The sequence below is a fragment of the Epinephelus fuscoguttatus genome, linkage group LG4 (genome assembly GCF_011397635.1).
Source record: "Epinephelus fuscoguttatus linkage group LG4, E.fuscoguttatus.final_Chr_v1".
NCBI lineage: Eukaryota > Metazoa > Chordata > Actinopteri > Perciformes > Serranidae > Epinephelus > Epinephelus fuscoguttatus.
This window is the reverse complement of record NC_064755.1, coordinates 34,521,559-34,536,698: the sequence shown is the minus strand read 5'-3', so window position 1 is coordinate 34,536,698 and position 15,140 is coordinate 34,521,559. Positions and strand designations below refer to the sequence as shown.

General features: G+C 39.7%; 1 protein-coding gene across 1 annotated transcript; it reads left to right on the top strand.

Moving 5' to 3' along the window:
* Positions 1 to 1,156: 1,156 nt before the first annotated feature.
* Positions 1,157 to 14,458, top strand: LOC125887504 (dynein axonemal intermediate chain 4-like). Its single transcript, XM_049574366.1, has 19 exons — positions 1,157 to 1,179; positions 1,592 to 1,740; positions 1,929 to 2,019; positions 3,547 to 3,710; positions 3,971 to 4,086; positions 4,387 to 4,543; positions 4,982 to 5,121; positions 6,174 to 6,341; positions 6,462 to 6,647; positions 6,770 to 6,924; positions 8,063 to 8,149; positions 8,321 to 8,472; positions 8,621 to 8,778; positions 9,207 to 9,319; positions 9,513 to 9,611; positions 10,405 to 10,631; positions 10,753 to 10,906; positions 11,215 to 11,255; positions 14,300 to 14,458. The coding sequence occupies exons 2-19, from the start codon at positions 1,712 to 1,714 to the stop codon at positions 14,358 to 14,360; spliced, it is 2,298 nt and encodes a 765-aa protein (XP_049430323.1). The 5' UTR covers positions 1,157 to 1,179; positions 1,592 to 1,711; the 3' UTR covers positions 14,361 to 14,458.
* The last annotated feature ends 682 nt before the right edge of the window (positions 14,459 to 15,140 follow it).

Sequence of the window (15,140 nt, the reverse complement as noted above, 5' to 3'; positions counted from 1 at the left end):
GACCCAACTTTCCTAATAACCACAATCACAATAATAAATAATAATATCCCAAAATACTAATCAAAAACACAATAAAAAATTATAAGCCATCCCAAAACTTTCTCCTACCATATACAGTACAGGCCAAAAGTTTGGACACACCTTCTCATTCAATGTGTTTTCTTTATTTTCATGACTATTTACATTGTAGATTCTCACTGAAGGTATCAAAACTATGAATGAGCACATGTGGAGTTATGTACTTAACAAAAAAAGGTGAAATAACTGAAAACATGTTTTATATTCTAGTTTCTTCAAAATAGCCACCCTTTGTTCTGATTACTGCTTTGCACACTCTTGGCATTCTCTCGATGAGCGAATGCCACAGCAAGAGGGTTGCCGGTTCGATCCCGGGCGTGGGAGCCCTTCTGTGTGGAGTTTGCATGTTCTCCCCGTGTCAGCGTGGGTTCTCTCCGGGCACTCCGGCTTCCTCCCACAGTCCAAAGACATGCAGATTGGGGACTAGGTTAATTGATAACTCTAAATTGTCCATAGGTGTGAATGTGAACGTGAATGGTTGTTTGTCTCTATGTGTCAGCCCTGTGATAGTCTGGCGACCTGTCCAGGGTGTACCCTGCCTCTCGCCCGATGTCAGCTGGGATAGGCTCCAGCCCCCCCGCGACCCTCAAGAGGATGAAGCGGTTAGAAGATGAATGAATGAATGAATATATATATATATATATATACATATATATGTATATATATATATATATATATACGTGTGTGTGTGTGTGTTTCTGTAATTTCATTATTTATTTTCAGTAATAGTATTGATTGTAGTTGAAATATAGCCAGCGACGCATGGTGTCCAGTTTTGTGGATAGATGATCAATTGTAATGGCCTCCCAATATAAAATCAATACTATCATCTGTATTACTCCTTAGATGTAACTTGATGTTGTCATATTTTATTTACCTGCAAGCCTCTCCTACTGTAGAAGGACTGGCAAGATATTCCTGAGCTGCACAACATTTCTTGCATTCTGTCGGCCATCTTGTTTTAATTGATTTGTGTTGCACTTACGACTGGCCAGTGGGTGGCAGTGTATGTCATGACGCACTACGGTCCACTGTAGTGACTTATTTGCAACTACAGCATTAAAATCCCATGCATATTAAAGAAAATGGCTGGCCACTGTAGTGAGTACTCACAAACAGATTTCAACACACTTGTGACCAAAATTTGAGAGAAATACATCTATTGAGTGCATAGAAAAAAAGCCTTGGATCTTTAAGTTAAACCTGGGAAAAATGCAAGCAAAAACAAAAGTGTTGCGATTAAATTTTTGTTCACTACTCATCATATTTGGTTAATATTTTGTATTAATAACCTACCTTAACCTGTAACTGAAGCGATCAAATGCATGTGGTGGAGTTAAAAGTACAATTTTGGTCTCTACAATGAAGTGAAGCAGAAAAATAAAGTACCGTAAAATGAAATCGCTGCACTGTCTAGAGCTGCAAGAGTCCGAAGTCAGTTTCAGATTTGTTGAAACTTTGCTGTGATATAAACAGTGTGTGAAACTAACTTAAATCTCAAAATGTGTTCCAGGCAGTAACTGACAGGCGCAAGGGTCGTCGCGTTTCCATGGCAACTTGGAGCGGTTAGCTAAGGTTAATGAAGGAGACAGATCCATTTTAAAACACACAAACTGGTAAAACTCCGAAAATAATGAAGAAAAGCAGTCTGGCGCTTAACTCGTAAGTTCAAAGATTCACAGGAAGTCTTTTTTTTTTTTTTTTACAATACACATAAAGGTAATTGAGCTAACATAGTTCAAACACGTAGCAGAGTTAGCTTACTTTAGCTAGCGGTGGCTAACGCAAGTTACTAGCCTAACTAACCGTTATGCCCGTTATGCAGATATCTTCATTTTGCTTTCTCCTAGATCTTCATCTTCTCGAAGAAGTTCCAGCAGTAACAGTAAACGTCACATCCTGGATAGGAGCACCAGTAAAACCTCCAGAAGAGAAGTTAAGGTATCCATTTATTTAAATAACTGTAGGGCAAATGGTCCCCTCTCCTGTCGCAGTCATTATACTGCATCATTGGCGGCTGTGCCTCAGAGGAAGTGCACTGATCTGAAGATCGGTTGTTCGATCCCCGGCTCCTCCAATCTGCATGTCGAAGTATGTTTGGATATCCTGCCTTGGGCATGATGCTGTGGCCGGTTGAGCAAAACACATTATTATTATTATTTGACCCTAAGTATAAGGCTTAACATTTGTCTGAGCTTAGGGACTTACTTAAGGGTGTGGCACAGAATCCCTTAAAAAGTTTCCTTTGTGAACTAAAAACACTAAGTTATTTAAAGCAGTAAAAGAGATTTTATAACTGTAAAATTCTACAGTCTCCATGGAGACTGTTTGCTTGTTTGCTAGTGATACCTGTTACCGCTTCACCTGTCATTGTGTCACAAAGTAGGACTGTAAATAGTAAAGAAACAGCAGAGGAAAAGAAGACAAGAAAACAAAATTATTTGGAGGGAGAAAATGTCTTACTTCTGGACAAATACAGTAAAAGAAAGCACACACTAAAAAAGAAAATTTGATCCACAAATAACAGAAGACAGCGAATGTAGGAGCATAGTCTGATGAAGAGGTCCCATAAAAAACACACATATAGCCATAACCTCGGCCATGTTAGGATGGAGTCAGAAGTACCTTAAGTTAGTTTTCCTCACTTTGGTTGCAAAGGTCTTTTGTGCAAAGTTTAACTAACTTTAAGGGATTCCTTATAAGATCATGAGAAGGACAACATCTAAATGCTTAAATGAACACTTAAAAGAAACAGAGAAGGAGAAGAATTAAGGGTGTTTTGTGCAACTGATTTTAACGTTAACTCAGACTTAAAAGAAAATCTCTGTCGCTGTGTGAGAGTGTGTGAACGGTCACTGTTGGCACTATGTATGATAGCCTCGGCCACCAGTGTGTGTCCATGTATGTGTGAGCGGGTGAACATGTGACATGTAGTGTAAAAGTGCTTTGAGTGGTCGAAGACTAGAAAGGTTTTTTTCTTTCCTTCTTTCTTTCTTGTTTTCAGAAAAACAAAACAAATCTGAGCTCAAAGTATTCCATGTCTCGTGTTAATTTTGCCAAAAATAAACCATTTGCACTAACTAACCAGCATGCACTACAAGAGTGAAAAACCAAGGTTCTTTTCAACTCCAGGATTTCATTGTAACCCTTAACTTTCAAACATCAATGGGTAGGTTTTAAAAATCAAATCAAATAATAAAAATTTATGATTGAGTCACGCATTTTATGCCACTCACTCAAGGAGGCTCAAGGAAAATTGTTTGTTACTTCAAGGAGGGTCAAAATAAATGAAAAATAAAAAACATAAAAATGAAGAACAGTTAAACGACTTACAATTTTAAGGTTAAATTCTGTCAAAAATAAATTTATTTGTAAAGGCAGAATATGCACTTTGTGTATGTGATATTTACCCATTAAGATTTTGAGATCACTCGTGTGTGTCCTACTTTGGCTGTGGTTCCTTCACAGGTGTTAGACAATGATGGCAAAAATGTCACTCCTCAGCCCCTGTATCACGCAGAGCCCCGAGGCATGCCGTCCAAACCAGGCAGATTATTTTTGCATGAAATCTCTCCTGGCTCAGGTTCAGACCACTGGAATACCAATTCAAGCTCCAGTACACCCTTTTGCAGGTACCAGGTGGCAACATTCACATACACCCTCTGCTCTGATTATTTAACAGCAGCTCTGGAAACAGATTTATTGAAAAAGTGGACAGCAATGTGAAAAAGTGGGATTTATAGGAATATAAATATACAGTATGTAAATGGTTGTGTGCAAATTTTCCATTATCATATATGATGACCGTGTGTTACATTTGGTTTTGTTTAGCGTGTTACAGTCACACAATTCTGACCACAAATGTAAAGCTGTAATGACACTGTTTCTGCAGCTCATTTATAGGTAGTACCCTACTATCCAGATTCTCTACGACAACTTCACTGACTAAAGAGACTGAGGATAGTGATCCTAAACCAGACATACCAATAAACCCTCCAGCTCTAAGCGGTTAGTATTATTTCTTTATCTTATTTTTGTTTTTAATATGTGTTATCATTATGTGGATTATTATCATTGTTTTCCCCCGGCAATTTTTATATCCTGTTGTTTGAAAACCCCTTTAATTTGTTCGGTTTGAGAATGTATTGACAATACAGTTTTTTATTTCCATACTGTATGCAATAAAATATTGCCATATCTACAGCATTTTATGATGAAATTACATTTTTGCAGCAGATAGTCCTTTGTGGTATTTCACACATGTATATTCAGTATTTATATACATATTTGTCTCTCGTTCCCTGCCAGAGGTGCCGATGAAAAGAGACAGTGTACAACAACATGTGACAGAGGAGATGCTGGATGAGGAAATGGAAATCTGCCTCACTGAGACAGACACCATTTCTCTGCTGGACATACCCAACACTTCTGTGTCAGAGGATGCTGATGATGCAGAAGATATTCAGTGAGTAATGTCCTCTGCTTGTTTGTTTTCTTGAATGTTAGGCAAGATCTGTAATGCGCAACAGAAATAGGAAATAGAGCTGCACGATTATGGCCAAAATGATAATCACGATTATTTTAAACAATATTGAGATCACGATTATTTATCCCAATTAATCATTGCTTTTAGGGACAAAATATTTTTAAACATCAATATCACAGTAGATCATGTTGATTAACTGTGGGAAGCCAAAATCGTGATTAATATTCGATTATTGGTGCAGCCCTAAATAGGAAGTGGCACTTTACGTTGTCAGCTTGAGAACTGCCTGTCAGGTACTGTACAATATGTATGAAGCTGCATGTCAGTTAATGTTCTCTGCAAACATGCTAACCAGTAACATGTTGTACTCTTCTTTGGTTGTAACAAACTGTTGAAGTTTTCACCTTGTTCTTACAGAGAGACAAACACTCAATATGCTGCTCTTTGCAAGAACAAAATGGGCAATGATAAGTATGTGGCACACTCAATGCAGACGTTTACTGGAGCACCAAAAAGCAAAGAAACCCAGACTGACACACTCAGCATGGCAAATGAAGGTTAGACTTAAGTAACCTGTGTCTACTGTGTCTGTTTAATGGTAATTTCATAAGACTTGTTCAGGTTCACCAGTACGAATAGTGTGCAGGTCAGTTTATAGTTTTAAACCTTAAAGGTCCTGTGTGTAGGATTTAGGGGGGATATATTGAGACGTATGTTTTCTTTAGTATATAATCAATTGAAGATAAGAATCATTGGCTTTTGTTACCTTAGAAGGAGCCGTTAATATCTACATAGGGGCAGGTCCTTGACCATGTTTCTATGGTAGCCCAGAACGGACAACCAAACACTGATTTTTAACATGGAACTGCTTTATTCAGTGTTTTTACAGTTTAAATCACTGGGCCCTCCTGAACATCTGATCTTAAGTTATCTGGGAAAATGTTAAGCAAACATTAGCAGGCGCTGGACTAGCAGCACGTCTGCAACAAGCAGAACAGTGTCAGAAAAACACTGATTAATAGCGTGAAACTGCTTTGTTTAGCTTTTTGTTGGTCCTTTTTTTATTACTGTTTTCGATCACTCGTTTATTTTTGGAGAGGAAGAGACCTGTGCAGATGATTTGGCTCCCAGTAAAATCCCCCTGGACAATGAACACTGGAGGAATCCTAACCGGGAGTTTACGTTTGACTTATGGGAGATGTTTCAGCTGGTTGCAGTCTGCAGTCCTCACTGCTAGAGGCCACTAAATGTTAAAGTTAAAAAGCTCAAATGTTTTGTCTGACAATCTAACCTTATGGATGATTAAACACACAAGTCTGGCAGTAAAAGTGACATTTATTTCAAAGTCCAGCATGAAGTCTCCAAAGACATCAGCCAAGTTTTCTGGCTATATTTTCTAGCTGATGTCACGTTGTAATGTTTAAGTGAAAACAAACACCTAAGACTTAAAGTGATATTCAATTGTTATCAGTTCAGATTTGTCTGATTGATGCAGTTGGCTTTCCAGCCTCAGAATATTGCATTGCAGTCCATCAGTTTTTGCTATGCTGCTGTGGTGCTGAGTTATTACTGTTCAGTTTTTCAAAGTGATATTATCTCATGTCCACAGGCACAATAGTTACTATCTGGGACATCTATGACTCTTTCTGTGGCCAAAATGAAACCCAAAATGAAAGTGAGATGGCTGATTCTCCAGAGAGTACTGTGAACACCAGCAAATGTCAAGAGAAGAGAGGAGAGAGGAGCAGCAGCACAGTCAGCACAGATAAGAGTACCTGTAAGAACACTGACTCTGTTGTTTAGGAGAGGTCTAAGAATGAACAGATTCTTGTTGTTTATTAACACTAGTTTTGCACTAACAGGCACGTGTCATTTTCTCATATTTTACCCCCCTCAGGCAGCACCATGAGCTTGTTGTTAGAAAAGGAAATGAGTGGCAGCAGTATAGATGCTGAGTCTGACCCACAGCTGATCATGATGTCAGAGTCATTCCAACACAGCTTATTAGTGATGGAGAGGAGCATCGTGGCAAACATCTTTCAGCCCAAGCTGGCTGCTTATAGACAGCTACCCATACTCAAAGGTAAACTCAGGTCATCACTGCACATTGGCACATTGTTGGTGCAGGTGAACCATAGACTTAAACTCATGGCCTTTGTCCTTTTGCTTCTACTACAACAAAACTTGTAATGTTGATTGCGTAAGACTCAGACAGCGCAGTGAAGCCTAGGACCAAGGATCAGAGCATGAAGGTCGAGGAGAGCTCTTTATCTCCAACTCTTGAACGTCTCTGGGCTTTCAGCTGTGAGCTCACCAGAGGGTGCAACATCACCAGCATGGCCTGGAACAAGAAGAACCAGGTAACACAGGTCAAAGACCAAAACACCCAAACCAGCTGCTGTTGTCTAAGATCAGATAAGATTCTGCACACCAGTGTCAGTGTCATTATGTGTTTGAAAATGGGATTTCCATTTAACTGCCTTCACTCTTTATAAGCAACATTTAATATACATTTTTACAATGAAATTATATCTGCAGTTTGCACTTTACATTCAGTACTTTAAGAACTGTGTGAAGCACTTTATGATAAGATTACCAAAATAGCAGACCTGCAGGAGATTCCTTTGGTAACTAGAATTATAATGGGCAAACATTTACTGTTTTATGATTCCAATATTACTAGTCTTTGTATAAAATGAATTAAATGTTTCTTGTACGTCTCACACTTTACTTAAAGGTATACTTTGCAGGATTATCCCCCCCCCCCCAAAAAATAGACTAATATGAAAGTAATCCCATTCAATCATTACTTGTAACCCTCTAGAAGTGTATGGAGGTGTATTTTCTTCAGAGACTCTGCCCTCCTTTGAAGTGTACGGGACATTTATTGATTTATAAAAATGAAACGACCGTGTGCAAGACTGTAAGCAGCAGGCTTCAAAGAGGCACAGCACCGAAAAGTACACAAATATAGCCAGGCCAAATCAAGCAGCAATGTCCAGGGCTACAAACACGGAAGTGGCAAAACTACAGTTCTTTGAACGGCCACTTGACGCTGGCTCTAGAAGCCAGTCAATTGCCATAGACACCCAAGTTAAGATGCCCAAATTTAAAGCATGAATAAACATGTTAACAGTCTGATGGGAAAAAAAGGAATTTGGTCTCTGTAGCTAATTTCCCCTTCATGACGCCCCTCGCTCCTCCACAGCACCAGCCTCTTGTCCAAATATGGTCATTTCTGGCTTTAAAAAAAAAAAAAAAAAATGGTGACGGCCCGAATACTAAATCCGAGGCTTCAGAACAGGAGTCCACAAACCAATGGGTTATGTCACAGTGGCTACGTCCATTACTTTTTACCGTCTATGTGTGAAACACCAAACGAGAGTGGCTCTTAGATTGGATTTTACTTTTCACTTTAGCTGCCTGGCGAGTGTGTTCACAAACAGTACCTGCATAGTATATCTTAAAACTCTGTTTGTGCTCTGCGCTCCCTGTAAGGATCTCCTGGCAGTGGGCTACGGCAGCTATGACTCCAAGAACCAGACACCAGGTTTAGTCTGCAGCTGGTCCCTCAAAAACCCTACGGTACAGTTAGAATTGTTTTGCCCTTTATTTCCTTTCAGCCAACATCTTAGTGTCCTATCTAAACTCTCCAGTATCACCAATATACTGCATATTATGAGCTATATAAATGCAGTTTGTTTATCAGTTTAATTCTGATGGGAGTGACTGACTCTAAATGTGTACCCTTTGCAGTGGCCAGAGCGTGTCTTCCACTGTCATAGCTGTGTGACTGCCCTGGATTTCTCAGACAACAGCCCCGGCCAGCTGGCTGTGGGGATGTACGATGGGACTGTAGCCATCTACGACATCCAGAGTCGGACCACCCCGTGTATCGCCAACAGCAGGTGAGGACTGAGTGTTTGTGTATGCATGGTGGAGCATGGGAATAAACTCTCACATCACACACACACACACACACACACACACACCCAAAACCTTACTACTGGACCAAACGTCTTTACTCCTAGCTGTCCTAACTTTTCTGTTTTGTAGTGAGTGTTACAAGAAACACCTGCTTCCAGTGTGGCAGGTCAAATGGATCACACCATGTCAAGAGACGTCGTTATCAGGGGAGGAAGCTCTGGTCTCTTTGTCAGCAGACGGCAGGATTGCCAAGTGGATTCTCTCTGGCAATGGACTTGACTGCATAGGTACTGTAGTCTGTAGCAGTTTCAAACTTCTGATGATGAAATCTTTTGAGAGTAAATATAGTAGATTCAGAAGAACCTCTTGACATAACCTTTGGTAAAACATGCTTGAATGAGCTTTGTGTTTAAAAGGCAAGGAAACAACAACGCTCAGTATGATTCTATCACTAGAATTGCCATTATTTCATAACCTAGGTAATTGTTAAGTATTTTTGCCACTGTGGGTCTATGTTGTTTATGAGTTGTTTGGCAAAATACTGTAGCTCTACCACAGTAGCTGGCACAGGCATTAATTTATAAAGATAACACAAGATGGCGACTCATCGTCCAAATAGTGTAGCACAGCATGACGTCATCTTCACATTTTCTATAGCAGTGCTCTAACACAACAATTATAATATCCATATGTTTTTTAAATCATGTGTTCTTAGACCTGCTGAAGCTAAAGAAGACTCACAACTGTAAACAGAAAGCTGAAGAAAATAAGACAGATCTTAGTCTGTCAACAATAACTTCTGGTCTTTGTCTTGACTTCCATCCAACGGTAAGTAAGTCACAGAAATCACTTCAATCCTAGGCTGGTTTTAACTGATCTTAGTCCTCAGGCTACAAGCTTATTTCTCATAAAAAAATCATAAAACATTTCACCTGACTTCCTTCTTCCAGATTAACTTTTTTCCCTTGTTCTCTGACTTCATAATGCATTACGTTTCTCCTGGATTGCACTTCTGCTGCAGGCTTCCAATATATATCTGGTTGGCACATTGGACGGCCTCATCTGCAAGTGCTCCATCTCCGACAGTCAGCATTTTCTGGACACCTACCGAAAACACGCTGTAAGTCTGTCTGGATAAACCCTTTGATTCAATTTGTTTATTCATTTTCCGTAACAGCTTATCCTCTTGGGGATGGCAGGTGGGGGCTGGAGCCTATCCCAGCTGACATTGGGCAAGAGGCGGGGTGCACCCTGGACAGGTCACCAGACTATCACAGGGCTGACACATAGAGACAAGACAACCATTCATGCTCACATTCACACCTACGGACAATTTAGAGTCACCAGTTAACCTGCATGTCTTTGGACTGTGGGAGGAAGCCGGAGTACCCGGAGAAAACCCTGGTACGAGGAGAGCATAGAGGGGCTCCCCCACTGCAGGGTTCGAACCCCCCACCCTGGGTTTGAACCAGGAACCCCCTTGCTGTGAGGCAACAATGCTAATCCACCACCCTGGCAAATGCCAGTATATTCCAGGACCGCTCTAAGACGAGGGGCATGTTATTCAAAGCAGGAGTCATGAAATAGCAAGTGAATTTAAGGCTTCAACCAAATTTTAGTCTCATGAATAATGCTTTGACTTCAAACCAACTTGCAGACCAAACCTGCAAAAACTAGTTTGAGTTGTTCTGGCTGATGAAAATATCTGTGAGGAAAAATGTGGTCATCATTTCTACATCTTCTGATGGGCAGAAATACCTAATTCACATATATGTGACAAGTAGAGAACTGAAGACCACGTAGTCACAGTAACAAAAAACATGTAGTGTTGACTTCAGTAATGCTGCTACCCATTTACTACACTTTGATTATTAAAGTGTATTGACTCCATATCACATCCTGCTCTCTCACAGCTCCCCGTGAACCACGTTGAATGGTCTCCATTTAGTTCTGATGTGTTCCTGAGCTGCTCCTCTGACTGGACCATCAAGCTGTGGAAGCAGGACCTCTTAACCCCCATGTTGAGCCTTACATCTGCCCAGAAGGCCATGTCTGCTGTCAGGTGGTCCCCAAACTGGTCCACAATATTTGCAGCCATCAGTGGTAAACAAGTGGAGATCTGGGACTTGACTTCAAGCATGTGAGTCAGACTGACAGAGAGCCTGTGTTTCTAAAGCTACATCTCATTTACTTTTATTTGATGCTTTTATCTGAGTTGGAAATAAATCTAGTGTCCGCAAAATAAAAATCTTTCCTTTCAGCCGGAGCCCGATCATTGTGCACAATGCTGCAGCTGGTGTGAACATGACGTCCCTGCTGTTTACCAAAGGGACAGACTGTGTCTTGGTCGGGGACAGTGATGGGCAAGTGACCGTCTACCAGCTCAAGAACCTCAGTGTGGGAGGAGGCAAGCAGGTAAACTGATGTTCTTCATGTAGCCTGTTGCGAAACACATAAAATAAGCAAGCACGTGCATGTATGAAGTAATTTGTTGTGTTTGGTAGATTTGCAGAGCATACAAGTGCATACAGTCTCTTTTATAGCAAAGCATAGACAGGACAATTTTTGAGAGAGGTCTTGCAGAGCTCTAAAAGTCAAAGCAGTCTTTATAGCTCTGATCTGGTACAGACTTTGTGAAGCATCAGTACAACAGAGGTAGTCAGTGTAGGGACAAACATTTAGTACACTGTACACAGGTCAAATTGTCTTGTTCTTTCTTTCAGGTGGACAGTTTGGAAGACATCATTCACTCTGCAGTTTCCAGGTCACAATATTACTGTACTATACTGTAGAAAAATGTATTGCACTGGGTGTAGACCTTCACAGAGATGTATCTATTCATCAGATTTCACTTAGAAAATTAAAGTACTACTTAAGGAAGTAATATTTAAACCTGACATAATGTATCCAGTTTATAAAATTAGATTTGTCAGTCCAGAGCGTTCTTGAATGTGGACGGTCTTCAACAAGGTTTAACACTTTTCACTGTGATAATAAAAAGGCACATTCAGACTGAATAATGTCAAAAGAAAGAGATTTTTGTAGGCTAACAGTAAACAGCTTGACCGTCACCTGAGAGCTGAAGGCTTGATGCTGACAAATTGTGATGAGAAGAAAAATCTGGACCTTAATATGAAGTTGTAGGGAGACCTCTACTGGCAGATCACATTTATGTTTCACTCTCTCACACTCACTCTGTATAATTTAATTCATTTGACAAAGACCTGAAACAAAGGCTCACATTAAATCAAAATTTAAAAACACATTTCTAAACTTTTCTTGTACATAAGTTTGAAGCTTTAAGAAAGTTTAAACCAACCATATGGAGACAAACGTCAGAAATATGATCGAGGTGAAACAGAACAAACTGGATCTCAAGAATTAAATTCCATAGTCCATATAAGGCATTGATTTTATGCCAGAGTTGTTTAGGCTGACAGTCACTGCATCATATTTCCATCATGTATAATTATCTTGTTGGTGTGTATGTATGTGGATAAATACTGAATGCCAGTTTGGATGGCAGTAAACATCACATTCAAACTGTGTGCAGAACTCAAGAATGCGTCCGCTAACACAGTTATTCTGGATGACAGTGCTCTCTTTCATTCACACACTGGCTCGGACAAATTGCATCACGCTCCCCGGACCAGCTGGTATGTCTATGAATGACAGACTGCAGTGCGTAAAGTTGTGCGGACTCGCCTTCACATTCCTATAAAAACAGTGTCAGAAGAGGGAATTTAAACACAGCTGTATGTGTGTAATAGTGAAACTCCTATCCAACTTCCTGATTTCCTGATTCCCTTTCATTTCACGTCCTGATCAGCTGTTAAAGGAAACGAGAACTGCAGCCAATGTTCTGTGTCAGTCAACATGTTTAGGTTTTGGATTTTCCTCTCTGACTTTACATGTGAAAACCTTAACACTTAAAACCATCTGAATATGTGTAATGAAGAAATTGCGGGTGTGAATGCTGCATGCTGAATAGCTGACGCCACACTGTATTGCTGGCTTTAAACACTGAATAATACAACTAATGTGTGAATGATGTGCCATACTTTAAGGTTGTTTGAAAGGCTGACGTTACATTGCAATGCTGTCTTAAATGTGTAACAATGAGCTGAACAGAAATAGAAATAGCTGAGTATAATCTAAGTCAGTGGCTTCCAGCCTGGGGGTTTTTGCCCTGCTGGCTGCCACAATACATTTTAGAAGTTGCAATATGATTAACAAAGGAGAAAATAACATATTTCTGTGACATGAATTATGCTTGTTTTTTCATACAGTTTTATTCAAATTCAAACCCACCACCAAGAGAAAGGGAAGATTTAAAATAAGATCTCTTAATTGTCCAACCTTTTTTCTCCTCAACATAACTGAGCTCAATATAACATCAAAAAAAGAAAAGAAAAAGAAACCATGATGGAAATGCCTTTACAACAGCATATATAGCAGTTGCCCCCACTTTGTTAATTGAGTTATAAGACCCTGTTCTCTGGCAAACACTCTGTTGGAGGGTCTGCTATCTTTATGGGCCCCCTTCTCCCATGGGCCACAGTGCAACCACACTGCCTACACTGTCTATGTTCACGCCCTTGGTTGTACCATACCTTTACCGAGATGGTTGCACACTCATTGGACTACTATATGTATCTTTGTAGGATAATATTGCTAATATTTTGTACTGACACTTTGCAATTTTGTTATGCTTCCATAATGACAGTAAAATTCTTGAATCTTGAATCTATGCTAAGCTAACTGCCTCCTGGCTGTAGCTTCATATTTAATGGACATGAGTATGGTGTCAATCCTCTTGTCCAGTTCGTGGCAAGAAAGCAAAAGATGTCGGACTACTCCTTTAAATAAAGATAACCTTGTTTCTCACCTGACTAAACCTGACAGTAAGAACCACCACTCCTAAATGGATATACCCACGACTCACAGTACTACAGCCAAGTATAATAACAGTGAAAGAAACTTCTGTGAATGGTCCTTACGCCAAGTAATATCTAAGTTGCAGATAACTGATGACACGAAGAAAACCTCTGAGCAGATCTTTTATGGTGCATGAAATTCTTGTCATCCAGTAAAACGTCTTAATACCCTCATTAAATCAACTGAAATGTACTGTAGGAGAAACGACACTTAAAACAAAGCAGCATAAAACAACAGCTACAGAATATTTTTGATAAGATGGAAGTCTTTAAATCCAATCCAGCAGAGAAAAACATGAAAGAATATGTCCAAAGCTTATGTTCAAATCAGAAGTCTGCCACACACCAAACCAAGACTAACTTCCTTTTTGTTAATGTGTATGGCCTGTATCTGCTGACAGTGTGATTTTAGATACAATGAGTGTTCACCAGCAGGGCAAGGATTCACTGGAGTCGTAGTAAAACACGCTGATGACGAAATTGCTGTTATATTTTTACCCTGCCGTGATCTGTGACTCCGTAAAGGTCACGCGTCCTCACACGGAGCTGCTTGAGTAAGCTCTTCTGCCTCCTGCTTTTTCAATAAGCAGCAACAGGGACGGGAAGATATAAGTCCCATGACGATGGGTCACAGACAGAGCATGTGATTGCGGATGAGATCAACACATGGAAAATCATCTGTATGTGCTATTTAAGTAGTGACAGAGGAAAAATGCCTCACTGAGAGTGCAACATGACACCTTTTTCCTTTACCTTTTCCTCACTGAGTGTTGGGCTTGAGAGGATGTGAGCACAGTTGTGCTGTGTGGTCTGGGTTTACATCCCGTTTTATATCCAATCAATTGTTTTTGTTTTACTTTGTGTTTCACAGTGGAAGTGAACCTGGATTCGAAAGTGACGGGATGTTGCTTTCTGACGGCTCTCAGTTTTAAAACAAGTGACCTTGAGTTTGTTCACTTTTTTTCTCAGTTTACCTGCCTCTGATAGTCTGTTATATATGCATATAAATATATATATATATTGACCTTCACTGTGCAAATATCTTAAATCAAAGTGTCCTCTTCTCTTCCTGTGAGAAGCTCTTATCTTTTCGCTCTCACACAGATAAATTAGAAAACTCCCTCTCTGGAGGAAGGAGGAAAGATAAGACAGTCAGGCTTAACTTCACTGCAAGTATTGTTTTGTTTTTTGCTGTATCGTTTAAGCAGAAATGAACTCTCATAAAACAGTTTTCACTTTTTTGTCAGTGCTGGGAGGCTTATGAGAGACAAATAAAGGTTTGCGTGAAATCTTGTCTTCTGGTCTTTTGTCTCATGAAACCAGGCCCATATGTTTACATAAAGCTGTGATAAAACTGCTTTTTTTAATTCACTTTATTACAGAATAGTATTGTATGTATTGGAAATGACCACAAAGAGTTACAAATAGACACTAAACGACCAAAACAATAACAAAACACCCACAAGGAGACAGAAAAATGACCACAAATAGATGCTAAACAACCAAAAAAAAAGACACTAAATTGACTAAAAAGAGACACAAAACAACCAAAAATAACGTAACTTTATGTCAAAGAACCACAAAACAATCACAAGGAGACACAAAATGGCTACGAAGACACTAAAAAAAACATGAAAAGACAAAAAATTTCCTCAACAAGACAAAATTACTTCAAAGAGATCTGAACGACTGCATAAACAACAAAACAACCA

Bases quoted from the DNA above. Each gene is read 5' to 3' on its own strand.
- LOC125887504 (XM_049574366.1), top strand. From the start codon at position 1,712: ATGAAGAAAAGCAGTCTGGCGCTTAACTC. The intron at 6,925-8,062 runs GTAACACAGGTC...GCTCCCTGTAAG, and splicing joins CCTGGAACAAGAAGAACCAG to GATCTCCTGGCAGTGGGCTA. The intron at 10,632-10,752 runs GTGAGTCAGACT...CTTTCCTTTCAG, and splicing joins TGGGACTTGACTTCAAGCAT to CCGGAGCCCGATCATTGTGC.